Source organism: Mytilus californianus, unplaced genomic scaffold (assembly GCF_021869535.1).
Source record: "Mytilus californianus isolate M0D057914Y unplaced genomic scaffold, xbMytCali1.0.p SCAF_6, whole genome shotgun sequence".
Taxonomy (NCBI): Eukaryota; Metazoa; Mollusca; class Bivalvia; order Mytilida; family Mytilidae; genus Mytilus; species Mytilus californianus.
Window position 1 is genome coordinate 32,972,581 of NW_026262712.1, and position 22,164 is coordinate 32,994,744.

At 32.0% G+C, this 22,164-nt stretch overlaps 1 protein-coding gene across 1 annotated transcript; it reads right to left on the bottom strand.

Annotated features, from left to right (window-relative positions):
* Positions 1 to 17,832: 17,832 nt before the first annotated feature.
* LOC127705573 (transcription intermediary factor 1-alpha-like) lies at positions 17,833 to 20,602 on the bottom strand. The gene is made up of 3 exons (XM_052209901.1): positions 19,995 to 20,602; positions 19,075 to 19,195; positions 17,833 to 17,844 (listed from the first exon to the last, which is right to left on the bottom strand). The coding sequence occupies exons 1-3, from the start codon at positions 20,600 to 20,602 to the stop codon at positions 17,833 to 17,835; spliced, it is 741 nt and encodes a 246-aa protein (XP_052065861.1).
* Positions 20,603 to 22,164: the final 1,562 nt, after the last annotated feature.

The window sequence follows — 22,164 nt, forward strand, 5'->3', positions numbered from 1 at the left end:
TTTTTATAATCTTTGAATATTTACTGCCAAGTCTGATAACAAATGTTCAATCTCAGTTAAAGCCTCTGACGTTTTAACTTTGTCAATCATGTCTGTTAATCTGGACAAGTCTTGGCAATTGATGTGATCTTCTACGATACAACTACCACAGCAGGGGCATTCATGTGTTTTACAGTAAATGGTGCACTTCTCATCATGTTTATCACAGTTTGGGGTAATTGTTTTAACATCAGTTGGTAATTCCTGATAGTCGGTTATCGGCAGGATGTTATGGCTTCGCGATGCTTTAGAAATACTATGATATTTTTGGCATTCTGGACAAAGTCCTTCATCACATTCTGGGCACCAGATTATGGATTGTTTGCAAATATTCTGTAGTTCACATGCACCACAGGAAGGCAATGATGTTGCCATGGTAAGTAATGATTTAAAAAGAAAAGAAAAAAATACACATTTTAAAGATCCATTACTATTTGTAACATTGCTCTGCTACAAACTTCTCTAAGCCTCAATAAAATATCTCTATCAAAGAAAAGATTTCAAAACATGGTTCGTCAAAAATAAATTTTTTGGAGTACTGTCAATCTAAAAAAGAAATATGTTCTACATACTTTGGTCTTATTTATCTATATGCATTTTGACGATAACACAATAATTGTACGGAAAAAAAATGACAATTCTCTGAAAGTACTTGATTTTTATCAATCAGGTTTAGTTATTCACGCGAATATTATTATCTGAAACATATTCATTTGTTATTTTAGAATATTGATGAAGTCTCGTCATTTTCTGTCGACGGTTATATATGAATTTACTTTTTTTGTCTAGACTTCTGACATTTTAACATTTTAAAGATGACTTCTTATCCAGAATCGAATATTTTATGGCTCTACACCAGAAATGTCGAAAAGTCATTGCATTATTGTTTTTCTTCGTCGTTGTTTATAAACTCAATAATAGCGAGATCAATACCGTGTTATCTAAAACTTGGTTGAAGTATTCGTTTTTCAATTCGTTTTTCAATTCGTTCTTCGAAGTTGACGTGTTTTTGAGGCATTCGCCATTTTGCCTTTTCTCGTTTTATTTATAGATTGGACTGTCAAACACGTGTATGGATATATATTCTATATATATATATATTCTATATAGAAAAAAATGATAGATGCACTAGGTCTCTTGGAGTACCATCATATACACAAATCGTGGAAATGGTGCAACTATGTCGGTTAGAACAACCATTAAATGAAGAATAATTAAATAAATAAGTTTTTATTGGATAAAATCGTAATGGTCCTGAAAATGATTGAACTTAGCAGATTGAAATTAGAAAGGAAATGTTGGTATACCTCAGAGAGAGGAGACATATAAGACAGCACCCAGTGACACAAAATGTATCTAGCGATCGCCATTATTTCTTCAGCTTAAGATAAGTGATCGGTATTTATTTGCTACCAAAATATGTCACAAAGTAACTTTTTGAGCAATATTTAAATCAAATTAATAATGATAATTTTAAACTATTTTGTTTCGTTGTTACCTGAAATGTTAGGTAGGTCATAAATATTCTACATTATTGAACTGATCACGTTTATTAAATTGTTTCCAATATCAGTTTCCGTATATTTTAAAATCTTTGGAGGATCATACATCCTAGCACTACATAATGTTCATCGGAGTGTCGAAAATATAACTCTTATTTAGAGACCTCGCAACATCAAATTTACGACACAAAACAATTTGCAGAAAACGTATTTAACACGATGTTTGAGTTAATACAGATTAGTTCCTAAAATCTACCAAATATGACTCCAAAATTAATTAAACATCATTATTTTACAGTAAACCTACCTTAAATGGTACTCTGTCAGTTAAGTAAAATAAGTTGATATTTTTTGTTCGTTTTGTAATCCGCCCACCAGTAAAGTATTTAAAGGTTAAAGATAAAGTTATCATGATATCATGTGACTTGTACTGACGAGAGTCACGTCTATAAATATAAATATCAAGTGATTAGGGGAGATATCTAAAAAGTAATTGATGAATGAGACGAACGGACGAATCATCCGGATTTTTAATGTTGAAAACTGTCATATTTTGATACTTTCTGTCAATAGATTAAACATCAAATATAAACACATTTATTCTAAAACAAATTGTTGGCATGATACGGGATATGTAATTCTCATATTTTTTATAATGGTATGATAATTAACCCCCTATCGGGAGAGATTGTGCTTGCTTTTCGTACATGTATGATGCAGTCTTTATCTTTCGATCAGTTTAATTGAGATCTGGAGCTGACATGTCAGTAACTGCTAGTAGTTCTTTGTTAATTTATGTTTCATTGTCATTGTGTACAGCTTCTTATGTTCCCCATTCCGACATGGGACTCGGACTTCTTTTAATATGAGTTTCACTGTGCGTATTGCTGTGTGTTTGTTTTTTCTACATTGAGATTTAAGGGAGGGTTGCGATCTCATAAAACATGTTTAACATTATATTGCATTACTATATTCAAACAATTTAAACATATCAGCAAACAATGTACAAACAATAAAAAGAAAGGACACAATTTATTGTATAAGATGTCGTACACGCGAAAGAAAGTTAAACACTATGCGTGTATTCTTTTATCTTTTTACAACTTTTCTATCAAACAGTAAAGAATATAGCTCTATAATCCTCTTTTGAGTAAATACATGTAATTGTTTAAATCGATCAAATTACGAGAGAGAAAAATCAAATAGATAAGTAATAATAAAGACAAACTGCTTCCTTTATACTGTAAGAAATCTTACAACTACATTTGAATAATTCTTTTTTCTAAATATGTAGGTACCCAATGTGACATTTTCTTTAATGACAACACAAATCATTTTTCCTAGAATAATCAACTAGTAACGAGTTTGTACTAATCTTTTTTTGTAGGAAACTTCGTCTCCTAATTGTTTCATAGAAGAAAATGTCTGAAGATTTTATTTGATTTTTTACCCTCTGTTTCTGGTAAATAAATATTTCTGCTCCCTTTCCAACTTGTAAGGTAAGCAACAAGCTTATGTCCCGCCGTGTTTTTTTTCCAACTGTTATTGATGCTTTCATTATGGCATCTTGTTTTTTAGTACTGGTTACTTTGATGTCTTGTTCAGTATGACATTTTTTTTTCTCGAGTAACATCTTTATGTTATTATCTCGTTTCGTTCGAAACCTTGAATTTTTCTGCCAGTTCTGAAAACGACTGTTAAACCTCATTTAAAGCTTCGACGTGTTTGTTTTGTCGATGATGTAGGTTAATTTGGAAAAGTCTCTGCAATCGATGTGATCCTCTACGACACAACTACCAAAGCAGCAAAATGCGTGTTTTTTTTTTTTTAAATGTGCACTTATATTTAAGTTTGTCACAATTTGGATGATTTGTTGAACATCACTTGTTAACTACTGACACTTGGTTTTCGCCAGGATGTTACGGTTTTACAATGGCTTAGATGTCACAGTCTAATGGTAGTTTGGTAATAATTTGGCGATCACATGCACCATAGGAAGGCATTATCATTGATATGCTTAATAAGACTTCAAACAGAAAGCGATATTTAAGTATAAGTATTTTGAAGTTGCATCACTTGTCATAAATTACTCTGCTAAAGACTGCTTTAATTCGGACCAAAATGCCGCTAGCGATATTTTGTATTCTGTTTTATATTCTGTATTTTCGTTGTGACATAAGTTGGTTATTTCAATATATATAAAATTGTTTGAATTTGTTTAAATTTATTTTCAATGAAATACATCATTTGTTGTAATGCAAGTTCTAACATTTTTCGTTGAGACCAGGCTAATTCATTACGAATAAAACTAGTTTATTTAAACATTCTTCCTTAAATTTTCGTCGTTGTTTTATCCGATTGAATTATGCCGAGAAAAAGATGTTTCACTAATGTTTTCAGAAGGATATTGCAGTCCTAATGCTTTTTCTTTTAAATCGAAAACATTATTTGATTGACTTCAAACTACAAAAAAATGAAAGAAAAGTCAGTTAAAAAAATGTTTCAAAATGCACACCTACATACGTACAGAACGAAACGTTTTCATCAGAGATTGTTAAGCGTTTAATAACACCACACTCCTCTTCCTGATAGTGGGTACCATGAATTGCATGTAAGATAAAATAGTTAATGTATCGTATAAATCGTGTCAGATTCAGGTACTGGCATAGTAATATCAAAACTCATAGAAAAGACCCTTTTAATAATTGTGTACAGATGCGCATTACGTCTACATACGACTCACCAGTAGTGCTTGTATCAAAACCGCTGGAAGACCAAATCAATTTTTAAATGATGAATAAAAAAATCATTTCTCATTAAGAATATCGTTTGGAATGCTAGAAGTGTAACTTGTAGACGAAATAGAGTTTTTATAATTAGTTATGAAGCATTGTGTTTCTTTGTTGCATATTTGTTTGTTTTTAAAGTGATTAAGGTTTTAACACAATGTTGACTGCTATACCCGTTTTTGACTTTTGCATATTATATCTGTTTGTTTTGTTCACACATCGTTGTGAATATGATAGAATTGTATGCGACTATCATACAAGTGAGAGGTTTAGCTAGCTACAAAACCAGGTTAAATACACCGTTTTCTGCATAAGAAAATGCCTGTATCAAGTCAGGAATATGACAGATGTTATCCATTTGTTTGATGTTTTTTAGCTTATGATTTTGCCATTCGATTACGGACTTTCCGTTTTGAATTTTCCTCGGCGTTTGGTATTTTTGTTATTTTACTTTTTTTGGTAAACATAAAAGACAGTTCATGAAACAATAACCCTTCAACAACAACAAAAAAACATCTAGAGAATGCCATATTTTTATCAAATTAAGCTTGCTGATTGCAATTGATTATAACCAACAAATGTAACAAAGATTTTATCTGCGAAATCTAAGTCACATTATTGATTATTACGAAACAATGTATGTATTGTTTTCCTTTATGAATTTTTTTTGAGGCAAGAAAGCTTTTAAACCAAGAGTTCCAACAGGTGAAGTTGAAATCAACCCCCTAAGTCTAAAAGACTACATCACGAGTTGGTTGACAGTTTGGAGGCGTTATGAAATATTTGTTTTACAGACGACAATGAATATGTTCTAGTTTTCATAACCATAACCCTGTCATTTTTTCTTGAATGTAGATTTATCAATGGGTTGTAAAATACACGAACAACATGACGGGTGTCAAATGTAGAGTAGGATCTGCTTACCCTTCATATGTTTTTTTTTACAATATTCACATTCAGTTAAGTTTGATGGTTTGAAAATTTACATGACCTATGGTTTATCCATTTGATGAAGGTAAAACAAGAGTCAATTTCTAATCAGCAGTTGCTTGTTATCTAATTACTGTACTTCATATAAATTATTAACGTATTTTATTATAACGACATGACAGGGAATCAAACTTTGAGCAGCATCTGCTTATCCTTCCGGAGCACATGATATCACACCCGGTTTTTGGTGGGATTGTGTTGTTCAGTCTTCAGATTTCTATGTCGTGTTGTGTGTACTGTTAATTGTCTTTTGGTCCCTTTAAGTTTTTACCACGGCAATAGTCGTTTGTTTTCGACCTATGGTCTTGAATTTCCCTTTGCTATCTTTCTCTTCTCTGTTTCTTTCAAGGCGTTTCATGTGTATATCAATTGCAAATGAATAGAGTTTTAGATTCATTTATATTCCTCTTTCACAATTTAATATAATTCGGAAAAGAAGTGAGGTTGAACAAATATTTTGAGGACGTTTTTTTGGCAATGATAATAACATTGTAATATTCACACATCTTGCGCTAACAAATTAAAAAATTGGAGTTTCTTTTTTAATGCCACTTAAAATAAAATAGTTGATCCCCCATTTGTTATCTTCTTTAGCTTTTGTTTGCCTAAGATAAAACGGATGTCAGTACATTACACATGTTATATTAAAATTAATTCAACTATGCAAGCACAAATTGTAGAAACAAATCAAGAAATGATACATTTATTATGTTCATAACATGAGATGTTGACAAAATAAAACCTTTTTCTTTCACTCACATCTATTATTAATTCAAAACAGTAACATAAGGTTGTTTCTGAAATTTGTAGATGCATTTTATTTTCAACGGATCAGTTAATAGATAACATTTTTTTTGTTTTTGCTACTGAACTTCAATCGAATAGATATAAAGAAGTATGTAACATTTTCTTCATTCAAATCAAAGTAAATACCACTGCAATATTTCTTTCATTTGCAACTAGTAGCTGATTTTTACTTTTATCATAATCAAATGAAAAAGGACAGGAAAGACCATCACTGGCTGTAAGTATTTCTTTGTGTTGTTGTCCATCAGCAGATATAACTACTACATTATTAGATGCTTTCCCTACTACGTACGCGTTACCATCATTGTCCGCACATATACCACGTAGACTTCTCAGGACGCTTTCATTCCCAAATTTCCACTGTATTGTACCGTACAGACTACAGGACGTCACGACATTTGTTTGGGAATTTGTATAGTAAATAGTGTCACCAAAATGAGCAACATAACAGCAAGTTGGTAAATTGTCTCGGACTATTTCACTTGTTGAGGTGTCGTGTGGGTTAGATAATTTTATTTCTTTTTCAGATTCCAAACAAATGAATTTCTTATCATTCACTACTATGCCGTAATAATCAGAATCAACATTTATCGTTTTTCTTATTTTCTTGTGATGTATGTCGACGATTGTAATGCAGCGACTTCCTGATACTCCTGATGTTACATCCAGTGTGTCATCTTCGCTGATGTATGCAACGTCAAAAGCAAATGATGGTATGTTCACTTTAAAATCGTTTGACCCGTAAGTATTAAATACATTAAGAAGTTTTAAACCATAGTGCGTAAACACAATTCTCTCACGTGGTAACATGCAACAACCCCATATATTATATCCAATGCCTTTTATAGTTTTATGCAGCTTTAGATTGATATGTTCAACTGTCCTACTTGAGATGCGTGGCTTCAACATTTGGGCCTGTTTGTCTTTTCTCCTTGCGAGGATAACATCACAAGCTCTTACAACTCCAAATTTCTGGATATCTGTATCGCAATTTTGTATGACATCATTTGCATGATATAACAATTCACAGTCTTTTAAGTTTTCTTTGTCGACCATTGATTGCAGAAATTTATTTTTGCAGGAAACTTCTTTTTCTAATTGCTTTATATAAAAAAATGTTTGAAGATCTGTAGCATGTTGCTTGATCTTTTTTATTTTTCTCTGGTATTCAGATACTTCTGCTCCCTTTCCATCTAATAAAGTAAGTGACAGGCTAATTTCTCGCCTTTCCTTTTCTCCAGCTTTAATGTTTCTATTATGGCATTTTGTATTTTGTCCAAATGGCTGTTTATTTTAGCCCGGGTTTTTCTTACTTTCTTGTTCAATATGACTTTTTTGGTCGGATAAAGTCATCAAGTTGTTCCCTCGATTCTGTCGAATTCTTTGAATTTTTTCTGCCAGGTCTGATAACGACTGTTCAATCTCATTTAAAGCTTCTGATGTTTTTGAATTGTCAATGATGTCTGTAAGTCTGGAAAATTCCCGGCAATCGATGTGATCTATGACGACACAACTGCCACAACAGGCACATTCATGCTTTTTACAGTAAATTGTGTACTTCTCATTATGTTTGTCACAATTGTGGTTGATTTGTTGAACCTCACTCGGTAATTGGTGATATTCGATTATCGGCAAGGTGTTATGGTTTCGCGATGCTTTAGAAGCAGTATGATGTTTATGACATTGGGAGCATAGTCCTTCGTCACATTCTGTACACCAAACTATGGATGGTTTAGTAATATGCTGAATATCACATGGACCGCAGGAAGGTATTGATGTTGACATGGCAGGTAGTACTTGAAAAAAAATTTAAAGGTCTAAAGGTTGCTTCACTATCTAATATATTATTTTGCTAAAGTTTCTTCTGATCTTGAATGAATGATTGTAGTAAAGAAAAATACTCTTTGACAAATATGTATCGTTCAAAAATAATGCACGTTTCATAACACTTTTAAAACATGCAACAATTGTATCACATGATTGTGTAGGGAGTTTCTTGTTTGAAATCTTACTATGAATTAATTATGTTCGTTTATGTACGTGTTACATATATCCAACGATTTTGTGCTTTTTTCACCTCAGTTCGTAAATTCTTTTTAACTTGCATGAACTTTTTTTTTAGTTCAATTTAAATGGAATTTTTATCAGTAAAACCTTTATGCACATTATTTTTTTTAACTTATATGTTCATTTTTTCTACTTAATATATATGGACGTTATTTCTTTTTAACTTAAATGGACGTTATTTTCATTTAACTAACATGAACGTTATTTCTGTTCAACTAATAATGACATTATTTCTAGTCAACTAATAAGGACGTTATTTCTGTTTAATTTACATGAAAGTTGTGGTTTTTTTTTTAACTCACATGGATGTTATTTTCATTTAACCTACATAACCGTTATATTTATTTACTTAACATGGACGTTGTTTTCATTTAACATTTATGGACGTTTTATTTTTTGTTCAACTTAAATCAACCTTTTGTTTTGGTTTAATATATATAAACGTTATTTTCATGTAACATGTGTAACTTGCTTGCACGTTATATTTTATTTATTTTACAGGGTCGTTATTCTTATTTAACTAACATGGACATTACTTTTTATTTAACTCATATGATGGTTTTGATTTGTTTAACTAACTGGACGCTATTGCAGTTTAATTTACATGGACGTTGTTTTTGTGTAACTTACTTGGACGATATTTTTATTTAACATGGACGTTATGATTTATAACGCAAAGTAACGTTATTAAAACCCAACATTAGGGAGATAATTATCATGTCATCGTATCAGATGATTTTTTTAATAATGGTCCAATTACCAAAATCGAATTACATAATAAGATTCTGCATACAAAAAAACCATGAGAATCAATATTTGATGAAATCCAGCAAATTAAATGTTGGACCCTTTGAAACTCAATGTGGAGTAATTTAAAAAATGGGGTTCAAAATAAAAAATCGAAGTACAGTGTTAGATTCAACTGATCAAAGAACCTTATAAATTCAAGATTTTTAATTTAACCCTATTGAAATTGGTCAACAAATAAGCAATGCATACAAAGTAGTAGAAAGAAATTGTGTTTTGCCCCCTTATTTGCCCTCATGCCTAAACGGTTAGGGACATGACCACCAACTAATTTAATTTTAAAGAGATCGATAAACATCCATCGCCATATCTATCTGAAGTATAAAAACTATTTAAAGACATGTGGTTCAGTCATATTGTGTGTCTAACAACATTAAAGGTTATTTTAAAAACACATTATTATAATGTTTAAAAAATTATTTTTATATATCAGATGATGGTTACACGATAGATTAAATGCTCCACTAAACAGTTCGGGCAAGTATGGACACTACATTTAAGCTTGATACAGCTCTAAATTTGAATTGTGATGATATGTTTAACATAGCATTGGTTTCTGACACAGAATGAATGTGGTAGAAAAACTAAAAAATCAAATAACTATATATATTCAATTTTTGTTGAAATCAAACAAAGTTTAATTTTTGGATCCCGATTTTCATCTTGTACTGTTAACAACAAATTCATTTATTTTGTAAAAATTATTTTCGTATCATTGTATTTATATTGTGTCATATATCAAATTTTTTCGTTCAGTGTATGTTTGCTTGTTTTTGTTAATATGTCCTTATGATTGAGTTAAGCCGCTGCATTTGTTTTCACCTCTCCTAAGTCAGGAAAAAAATTGAAAACAACACGTTTAATAATTTCATGCGTTCGAAACGCTTTTCTGGATTTACCTTCATCAGGAACGCTCAAAGCCAAACATTTGAAATCCGAGGATGTATAAGTACCGAAACAGTTGAAGAGCTATATGACGAAAATACCTAAACAAATATAGCCTGTAGATATGTTGTTGTTGTTTGTTGATGTGGTTCATAAGTGTTTTTTGTTTCTCCATTTTTTTTAATATATATTAGACCGTTGGGTTCCCTATTTGAATTGTTTTACACAAGTAATGTAACGGTCCATTATAGCTTGCTGTTCGGTTTGAGCAAAGACCCCGTAATGAAGGCCGTACTTTGACCTATAATTGTTAAGTTTTTACACATTGTGACTTGGATGGAAGGTTGTATCATTGACGCTCATATCACATCTTCCTATTTCTAATTAGATCAACTAAAAACTTAGCCCGAAATCAAATAATCAACTACCATGTGCACCAATTTGAAAACCGATCCCAGAATAAAATAAAAAAAATAAGATACACAGATTCAGCATGTCAAAGAACCCAAAGAATTCATTTCTCTTTAAATCAAACAATGTCTTATTTTGGATCCTTTGGGCCTTAATGTGGACTTATTTGAAAGAACACTTCAAAATGAAAATCTAATTTCATGCTTAGATTCGGCTAGACATTTACCAATAATGGTCCCATATCCAAATTATAAATATTTGGTTGGAATCAGCATATCAAATGACCCCGAACATTTAAAAACGTTTTATGTTGGACCTTTTGAACCTCAATGTGAACCAAGTTGATAAACTAAAATTTAAATACACACTTAAATTCAGCATATCAAAGAACCCCATATATGTTTTATTTTTGACACCAAAACCAACCAACTTGAAAACTGTGCATAAAAACAAACAAATAGTTATATAGATATAAGAAGATGTGGTATCGGCGTCAATGACACAACTCTCTATACAAGTCATACTTAGTAAAAAGTAAACCAATATATTTCAAAGTGCGGCCTTCAACAGGAGCATTGGCTCATTCCAAATAGCATTGTATAAAGGGCCCCAAAATGACTAGTGTTAAACCATTCAAACAGGAAAACCAACGGTTTAATATATACGAAAAACGAATTGTCGTAGATTTAGCATATTAAAAAAACACAAAAGTTCATGTTTTATTAAATTCAAACTTTACTTTTATTTTGGATACTTTTGAACCTTCAGTTTGAAAAATGGACCAAAAGTCAAAATTTTAACCATTCTTGTAGATTGATCACACAGATTATGTTTTTGAAGAAAATAAACAAATTATAATTTTGGACCCGTTTGGCCCATTTGGCTCATAATTACTAAACAGCTACAAAAAAAACCACCAAAGTCAAGCCCAACCTTCTTTTTGAGGTATGGAACATTGTGCTAAAATTTAACAAAGATCCATGTACTTATACTTAATATATTGTCTGTGAACCAGACAAATAACTGTTTAAATTCGGCCCTGTTTGGCCCCTTATTCCTAATAAGCTGTGACAATAACCCCAAATGAATTTAAATCTTTCTATTGTGCTGTTGAACTTTGTTCTCGAATTAAACAGAAATATTCACTTGCACTAAAGTCATCGTCTTAAAAACAGACAAAAAAATTGTTTTTCGACACTTTTGGACCTTAGTTTTAAACAGCAATGACATTAACGCACAAAACTGATTTCAACCTCCTTTTGTGTTAAGGAACCTTGTTCTAAAGTTTCATACAGATCCATACGCTTCTACTAAATTAAATTGTCTGCGAACCAATTTATTTTCTACGAACTAGTAAAATTTACCTTTTTGGCCTTTAATTACAAAACCGCTTAGACAATAGCCAGCAAAAACAACCCCAACCATTGTTTACTGGTATGACAACTTGTGCTAAACTTTCATAAAGATCCTTGCATTTATGCTCAAGTTATTGTGTGCGAAGCAAACTGTCTTCACGCGCAGATGCGGGAAAGAAACTGAAGGACTCTAGGCAATATTTTTGGAATATAACACACGATAATCACGAGCTTATCAAAGTCTGGTTTTCTTCATGTACAAACATTAGATAAAGTAAGGGAGACGTTAAATACATATTAAAAATTGTTACCTTAACCTGTTTGAAAAGTAATTAATAAATAAGATGAGTGATTGAATTATCCATTTTGAAATAAAAAGAATATGGAAAAACTGTCGACATTTGTACTTCAATTATCTGTGTTAATATTATCTACCCTGAATAAAAACTTGAAACGACTTGTTTTAACATAACGCATCAACAATATGATAATAATATTTGACCATTTTCATTTGAGAATTATACAGATCACTAGACAGCATACCTACTTTTAAATTCATCAGTCGTGAAATTAAATGAGTGTATATCTGTTCTGTTTTATAATCCGTCAAACAGGAAGGTTAATAACTGTAACAGGTAAATAAATCATGTGACTTGTTTTGACAACGAACGTGCTTCATTAAATATAGATTAAGTGATACAATGTGATAATGGCGGTATATTTAAAAAGTTTTTGATAAATAACATAAATAAGATGAATGACATAGTTATCAGGATAATAAACGTTACCTTTATAACAAATAAGAATAGCAAAACTTGTCTGCATTCTAACATCAATCATCTGTCTGTTTCTTTAATCGAAAATCGAAAATAAAAGGAAATGACATTCATACTTGAGTAGGCACGATTTATCAGAGGCTTAACATAAGAATTCAATTAACATAGATTTGAAACATAAAACTAGAAGTGATAATCACTCATGTTAATGTCGCAAACGAACACATAATCTAATTTATTTAACCGCACTCTTATTTAACCCCTGGTCGATATAGAAAGAAAATTGATTATGAAGCGAGTACATTGTATTTGGTAATTCATGTCAAAGATTATACTATGTACATTTCATATCAAAAAGTTATAAACAAGTTTAAGACCACTGTGGAAAATATATCTCTGCACATTTCATGTGTTTTACAATTTTTAGACTACTCTGGAACTATGCCTTATTTTACGTTTGATCAAGTTATCAATAGTTATTGTCTTAAAACCAAACAAATAATTGTTTTTGTCTCTTTCTGGCCATAAATTACAAAATAGGTGTGACAATAGCCCTAAAACCAATTTCAACCCTCCTATTGAGGTATGGAACCTTGTGCAAAAGTTTTATACAGATCCATACAAACATACTGAAGTAATTGTCTGTGACCCAATTCAGTTTCTATGAACTAGTAAAATTGACCGTGTTTGGCCCCTAATTACAAAAATGCTAAGACAATAGTCACAAAAAACAATAACTGGTATGGAACCTTGTGCTAAAATGTGATAGAGATCTATGCCATTGCGAACCAAAATTTCTTGAGACGCTGACGTAGAAAACACCAAAATAAATGTGTGGTCGTATACAGACTAAATGATATCAGGCATTTTTTGGGAATAAAGGACATGATATACACGAGCTCATCAAAGACTCGTTTAACGTATTTGTATATGTACAAATATTACGTAAATCGTGCTAGATGTTTGATGCAAAGTAAGCATTGTTACCTTAAACTGTTTAAATGTATCTAATTAATTTAACCGCACAATTATTTTACCCTCGGTCGATAGCAAAAGAAAAAAAGATTGATCATGTAACGATTATTCGGTAATCATTTCAAAGAATATCCTATGCATATTTCATATTAAAATGTCTAAAACAAGTTTAAAACATATTTTACAGAGTGGTCTTAAACAAGTTTAAGACCACTCTTTAAAATATATCCACTGTACATTTCATATCAGAACACCTTAAACAAGTTTAAGACCACTCTGGAACTATGCCTTATTGTACAATTATGTTGTAAAATAATTGTGATTACATTTTCATACCAGTTATTCATCAAAATTAGAAAAAAATTGGCATTCCTATTTTAAAATACCATAACGTAATATGATTTGCAATCTCTTATGAAAACTTATTTAACTTGAAAACGAAAATTGACGACACAAGAGATGATCTCATCTTCCCAATTGCGAACTTTCCATTGCTACATGTATGTAGGAACATTCCAGTAGCGTCTGCATACGGAGAATATATCCCCAAATTGATACAATATTCCCGAGCTTAAAATCCCAAGATAGAGGGTGGCTGCTCACCTCACAAATAAGCTATTAAACAAAGAGTTACAAATGATGAAGTCGTTAAATGTTACAGACAAAACAATCTCGATTTGGTCGAATGTTATGGAATATCCGTTTCACAGATCATAGCGGATATGCTCATAATGTCGTAACTACAATCCCGTTTCATTTTCATGAAAATGACCTATCGAATTAGACTTATTATCGTTTTTTTGTACTATCATGAGAAACACGACATGTGCCACATGGGGAACAGGGTCTGCTTACCCGGAGCATCTAAGATCTACACCATTTTTACTTTGAATTCGTGTTGCTCCGTCTTTAGTTGTTTATGTTTTGTTTTGTGTACTATTGTTTGTCTGTTGGTCTTTTTCTATTTAGGCCATGTCGATTTCAGTTTATTTTCGACGTTTGCGTTTGAGTGTCCCTCTGGTACCTTTCGCCTCTCTGTTTTTTAATTATATTGTGTAGAAACAGTTCGTATGTGTTCAAGCCTCGCAATAAGTGTTATCTTTCTTTTCAAATTTCATAAGAGGAATTGACATGAGATTATATTCATATATTTTTTTTTCTTTATTTTTTTTTTCGCATGACATCCTTTCTGGTGATCTGAACGAACATGTTATTATTTTCTTTCTTTATATTGATATAAAGATGTCTACAGAAAACTGTTGCCGCTTCACAAGCATAGTCACGTAGACAGGACGTGCATGTTTCAATGATTTGAACTAAAAAATCAGTATATTTGTTTTATCCATGAAATGTACATCGAAATAGCTTCCATATCTAAAAAATTGTAACTAACGTACAAATGATGATTTCGCATGAAATATGTCCCCAAAAGGATATTCTACTACAGTGTATTTCACACTCTACCAACAACTCGTGATTATATTGTCGGTAGTATGTTTTAGCTTCGAATATTTTCCCCCATAAGAACAAACATACGTTTTAAATCATCAATGTCCAAAGATATATAAAACGTATAGTTAAATTTGCATTAGAAAATGAAAATCGTTCAACCGGCAATGTTTTTAGTTTTCTTTTATTTCATGCTACTATGACATTGCATATTAAATCCTGCAAAACTACAGTAAGAATTGTCCGCTGAACTATAAAACCAAAATTATCGGTAATTATAGAACATTTTGTTCAGCAGAAATTTTCGTGATACTATATATTTATGTTGTCTACCCTCTCGACTATTTCAAAGATTCACTCGTTTCAGAGTGAATCATAATATGTATAAAAATGCTGAAATAAGACAAGAAAATGCCAATGACTTTTTTCAGGACATCAATGCTCTCTTTCGTATTGTCTACGTGTACAAATTCATTATCTCGAATAAAATGGTTTACCTCTAATCGATAGCATGGACAAAATATAGGCCAAATATTTTTTAAAGCTTCATTGAGTTATTTAGAATAAATTGATATCTCCAAAAAATGTCAGTTCCAGTTAAAAAAAAGTAAATGTCGTGACAGCCAAGGATGAAACCGTTTTGCAAACGCAAATATTTTAACAGTTCTGTTAACCATGTATAGATATTAAACTTAGAGAAAACTATTGTAAAATCATAGGTTACATTCCTTATAAACCATCTAGTAATGTGGCTCTTCAATGCTGAACATGGTTTAGGGAGACAGAAACTGGCAGAGCAGTTCAACGAAAATCGATCTACCAATTTGACTGCAACACTATCCTACCTCAAATGAATACTACCAAAGAAAGAGAGAGGAACTTTAGTGGTCTGCACATGATAACAAGATTCTATTATCTTTGGTTCTCATCAACAAAGTGAAGCAATTGAAAACAATATGCGACAAATTAGCAAAATTAATTCAGAAAAGAAAAACATTAGTTTGAAGGCGATATGATCTAACATAAAAATATGAAGATGTTGTGTTATTGCCAAAGTGACAAATATCCGCCAAAGTTCAACTGAAGTAGATGTTAGCAATTATAAAAGGTACTGATATGAAAAAAATGAAACAAATGCAATTGAGAAAAGTAACAGCCTAACTAATAACAAAACAAATATAGAAAACCAAATATGACAGAGATGAACTTTTTGAAACTTACAGATATACTTTTAAAGACCAGTTAATAGCCTACGAAAAATGTATATGTTTTGAAAAAAGTGTGTCTGTATGTTACTTTTAAATGAACTTAGTTTTTTTTGCAATTATAATTTCTCTTATACTATGACAGCAACACTCGCAGTCGAGACAAAGGATTCAGCAGGGGAATTTCATTTCATCTTTTCTATCATATATAAGTTTATGTTTTGGGGTTTCATCTATAAAATCACAAACTTAACCAACGTTACTGCTTTTAAAATGGCCTTTTTGGTTTCTGCCTCATTAATACATTATGTGATATGTATGTATAAATATCCACCTTAAAACTGATTTGCAAGTTCCTCATGAAAATAAACTATAAATGCATATCTTACATTTTTAATTATAAAGTGTTCTTATCATTTCCTACTCAGAGTTGTTATTGCTAGTAGTAGGCTCTAGACAGCGACGGTTTTTATCAGATCAGTATTTAGTGTTTCAGCTTTGCCATAATTTTCGACAGACGACAACCAATGAAACACAGGCTCTTCACTTGGGACTGGCACATAAAGAATGTGGCAGGTTAAAACATGCAATAGATGTATTTGAAAAAAAACATACTGCGCGTACATTGACTTATTCATTGATATGATTTATAAATAAATGAGATATGTTCCTTATGTCGTACCAAGTACCCTATTCCCGAGTATTACTTATCGAATTAGACTTATTACCGGCACTGTAATAATATGAGCAACACGACAGTTGTCACATGTAGAGTAGGATCTGCATAAATCTCCAGAGCACCTGTGATGACCCCAGTTTTTGGTAGGGTTCGTGTTACTCGGTATTTAATTGTCTATGTAGTATTTTGTGTGCTGCTGTTTGTCTGTTGGTATTTTAAGTCATGACATTGTCTGTTTGTTTTTCACATTTAAATTTGATTGTCCCTTTTTATTCTTTCTCGCCTCTTTTGAACGCATCTATCCCATCGATCAACAGATAACGTATACAATAGATACAGTAAAGTCTGCATCATATCATGGACTTACATCTGGAAATTGACCACGATGGTCAGTTGAAACTAAAACAGTAGGACACCAGAGATACATTCAGCTTCCTTGTGAACTTTTCATTTCTGTATAACAACATTCCAATAGCACCTGCATACCAAATATATATCTCCCAGTTGATACAATATTCCAGTTATTATATTTCCTATCATGATTTCCTTTATAGTACATTACTAACCTAGAGTTCAGTTGGAATCGTTCCTTCGTAAATTTTACTGACACTACCACAATTGTGTTGACTTATATAAAATTTCAGTTTTATAGATGACAATGGATGTGTTCCAAATACCCTAATACCCTAATAGTGCCGTCCTCCTTTTTACATATCAGATTGGACTAATCACTTGGTTTAACTTTGTACAAAAAATAAGCAACACGACGGTTGCCACATGTCGAGCATGTGGAGCATTTCTGCAGCATCTGCGATAAACCCCAGTTTTTGGTGGGGTTCGTCATGCTCGATGGTTGGTTTTCCATTTTGTGTTTTGTGTACAGTTGTTTGTTTGACATTTTCTTTTGAGCAATGGCGTTGTGAGTTTATTTTCGACTTATGGGTTTTATTGTCCCTTTGGTACACTTCGCTTCTCTTCTATAAAACAGAACAGATAAATGCAAAGACTAATTAACAAAAATCTAATTAAAAACCGATTTTGTGCTCAGAATCTCTGAAAGATTATATGTAAGAAGTTGCGTCGCTTCAGCTATTGTTTATGGTAGACTCTGTAATTCAAAGATTTTTGTTTGTGATTCCCCCTACTTGTTCATATTAGTTTGTTTTTACTTTAGAACAACAAAAGACAGGATTGATTCTGTTTCATACTTTTTTCTTCTATGTTATCTGGTTTTAGTAGCTACATTTTGCTTCTCATTTTTTTATGACAATTTTGAACTTTGCTGAAATGTTATCTGTTTTGGTCGGGTTGTTGTCTCTTTGACATATTGCAAATTTCCATTCTCAATTTTATTAGCAAATGACGAATATTTGATGCAGTAGTATCTTGACATTTTGTGTACTTTTTTATGAGATGTTGCTCGCCTAGCAACAAAAACAATGTAAATAAAGAACTCCCTTCTCCCGAGCTATGTAAGAAAAACTAGCTTTCAGTTTTCTTCTTGATCTAACCCGCCCGTTAAATACCCATGTTCATTTTCCAGTGTGAATGTTAGATACAAAATTTCTTCATAGACACCAATCGTCTTAATTGGTATTGCAGATGATCATTTCAAATAAAAACGAATAAATAGTGGCACACAAATCAAAACAATTAGAAGGTCAAATCATACAACGAGTTAATGAACATTAAAATACAAAAATTAAAAATTAGTGTTTTGAATAATTCAGCATTTCAAATTAAAAGTGAATCAACAGAAATATGAAAATATCAATGACATTTCATGTTAAGGTGATATAAATCTTAATTAAACCATACAAGCAAATAATTTGAATACAACAATCGAAGATTAATTCATTAAGTCTCACATGCCACGGAGAGATAACAATATGTGTCCTTTCATTTGTGTTCACAGTTTGTCATTTCAAACCGTAACATAACTTCCTGGTATCTTGGTAGTTCCCAAATGTATTTATGTGCTAATGAATCATAATGTTAGGATTGAAACCAATTAAGTAAGGATAACATGCTTTCCAAATCGAATATAAAAATACAATCCTTTCCTGATCACTGGATAATTTGGTAATGTAATATATGTGTTAATGTATCAAATTATAGATAACATATTTCTTTTAAATCTAACTTTAACAAAATCAATAAAATAACTATAACCATATAAGGTTAGTCTTTGTTTTATCCTATGTGAGATTTTATTTATTTAAACCAAAGTAAAAATCATTGCTCTATATCTATCATTTGCAACGAGTAACATATTAGTAATTTTACAATAATCAAGAGAAGACGGGTTGGAAATACCATCGCTGACAGTTAGTATTACTTTGTGTTGTTGTCCATCAGCAGATATAACTACCACAATGTTAGATTCGTTTCTCGCAACGTACACGTTACCATCATTATCGACAGAGATACCACATGGTTTCTCTATGACGCTTTTTTTTCTTAAATGTCCATTTTACTGTACTTTGTAGCTCATAACATATCACGGAATCGGTTTTGTTATTCGTATGGTACATTTTGTCACCCAAATAATCAACGTAACAAAATCTTGGTAATTTTTTGCAGACTATTTCATCTGTTGAGTTGTTGTACGGATCTATCAATTGTATTCCTTTTCCAGATGCAGAAAAAACTAATTGTGTATCCTTCACTGCTATGCCATAACAATAACTATCAAGTGCTGTTTCCTTCTTTATATTTTTGTTTTGTATATCGATGATTGTGATGCCTTGCCTTGGTGAATCACCGGATTTTACAGCCAGTGTGTTGTACTCAATAATGTGCGCCATGTCAAATGCAAATGTTGGTGTTTGAACTTCAAAATGTTTTGAGCCGTTAAGGTTGAATACTTTCATAATGTTTACATGATAGTACGTGAACGCCATTCTTTCGTCTGTACAACAACCCTTAATATATTGTTCCATGGTTTTTATAGTTGTATGTAGCTTTAGATTGATATTTTGAACATACCTATTTGAGACGTGTGATACCAACATTTGGGCTTGTTTTTCTTTTTTCCTCGACAGTATCACATTACTGGGTTTTTTCTCAATCATTACGTATCAAAATTTCTTGATATCTGTGACGAAATTGTGTATGACATTATGGGCATGATACGACAATTCACTGTCTTGCAAGCTATCTGTGTCAACCAATGATTGTAGGAATTTGTTCTTGCAGGAAATTTCGTTTTCAAATTGCTTTATAGAGAAAAATGTCTGAAGATCTGTTGCATGTTGCTTGATTTTTATTACTGTATTCTGGTGTTCATAAATTTCGGCTCTCTCTCCATCTAATAAGGCAAGCATTTGGCTTATTTGGTCTGTTTCTTTTTCTTCAGCTGTATTCAATGTTGATTTTAGACCGGGTTTCCATGACTTCCTGTCAATATCCTGCTCTTTCTCGGATAACGTCTTCATGTTGTTTTCTCGATTCTGACGAATTCTCTGAATATTTTCTGCCATTTCTGATAACAACTGTTCAATCTCATTTAAAGCCTCTGATGTTTTGGTTTTGTCGATGATGTCTGTTAATCTGGAAAATTCTCGGCAATTGGTGTGATCTATTACGACACAACTACCACAACAGAGACATTCATGCTTCTTACAGTAAATTGTGTACTTCTCATTATGTTTATCACAGTTTTCTGTGATTTTTTTAACATCACTTGGTAATTCCTGATGTTCGGTTATCGGTCGGGTTCTATGGTTTCGCGATGCTTTAGAAGCAGTATGATGTTTTATGCATTGTGGGCATAATCCTTCTTCACATTCTGTGCACCAGACTAAGGATGGTTTGGTGATATGCTGGATATCACATGGACCACAGGAAGGTATTGATGTTGCCATTGCAGGTAGTACTTAAAAAAGAAAAAACAATTGGATAAAAATTGTTATTAAAGTGCATAATATTTATTACGTTTACCTGCTGAATATAGATATAGGAAGACGTGGTATGAGTGACAATGAGACAACTCTCCATCCAAGACACAACTTATAAAAGTAAACCATTATAGGTCAAGGTAAGTTCTTCAACACGTACCATTGACTCTTATCGAACAGCAAGCTATAAAGGGCCCCAAATAATCACTAGTGTAAAACCATAAAAATGGGAAAACCAACGGTCTAATCTGTATAAAAAACGAGAAACGAGAAACACCTATGAACCACAATAAAAAACGAAAACTACTGAACATCAGATTCCTGACTTAGGACAGGTGCAAATAATTGCACCCGGATTAAACGTTTTAATGTTACCAAACTTCCTTCCTTATCTGAAACAATAGTGTAACATCACAACATAGAAAGACACACTATAAAATATCAATTGGAATGGCTTAACTTAATCAAAAAACGAAGTCTGTTATGACTCGTATGAATGACTGTATTAAATATTACACTCTCTGACAAACATGTATAGGCAAAAAATTGTATTCTTGTTGAAAGGTCGGCGGCAATAGAAAACACACATCCTTTTACTCTGTTCTTATTTATTATTATATTTCTTTATGGGGATATTTTATTTAGAACGATACGTTTTTCTTTTGAAAAGGCAACCAGGTTTACAGATTCAATGAAACGTGCTTCATGGCATAACAGGTCATGACATAATGACAAAAAAAATTAAAGAATTCCAGACTCTGAACTAAACCGCATTGAAATTGCTCAAGAAATACAAAACATTATACAAAGTATTACAAAAGAATAAATGGTGGTTCCTTTTAACCAATGTGAACCAGACAAACAATTGTTTTAATTCGACCCTTTACGCCCCTAATTCTAATAAGCTTTGACAATGACCCCAAAGTAATCCCAACCTTCCTATTATACTGTGGAACCTTGTGCTACATTTTAACAGGGATGAATACACCTGTACTCGTGACATTGTCGTAAAAAAAGACAAATGATTGTTGTTTTACCCTTTCTGACCCCTAGTTACAAAACAGCAATGACATTAACCCCAAAACTAATTCAACCCTCTTTTTGTGGTTAGGAACCTAGTTCTAAAGTTTAATACATTTCCATACGCTTATTCTAAAGTAATTGTCTGCGAAATAATTTCTTTTCTATGAAAACTTTTTTTTTTGGCCCCTAATTACAAAACCACTTCGACAATAGCCCGCAAATACAATAATCGACAATCGTTTACTGGTATGGAACCTTGTACTAACATTTAATAGAGATTCATGCACTTACACTTTGGTTATTGTCTGCGAACTAAAATGTCTTTAGACGCAGCTGCAGACATATGCGGTCGTATGACAATTTAAGTACTTCAGGAAATGTTTTGGGAATAAAGCGTACTATAAACACGAGCCCATCAAATACTCGTTTTACTTATATGTACAACAATTAGATAAACCTAGCAAGACGTTTAATACGAAGTAAATAGTATTACCTTAAACTGTTTG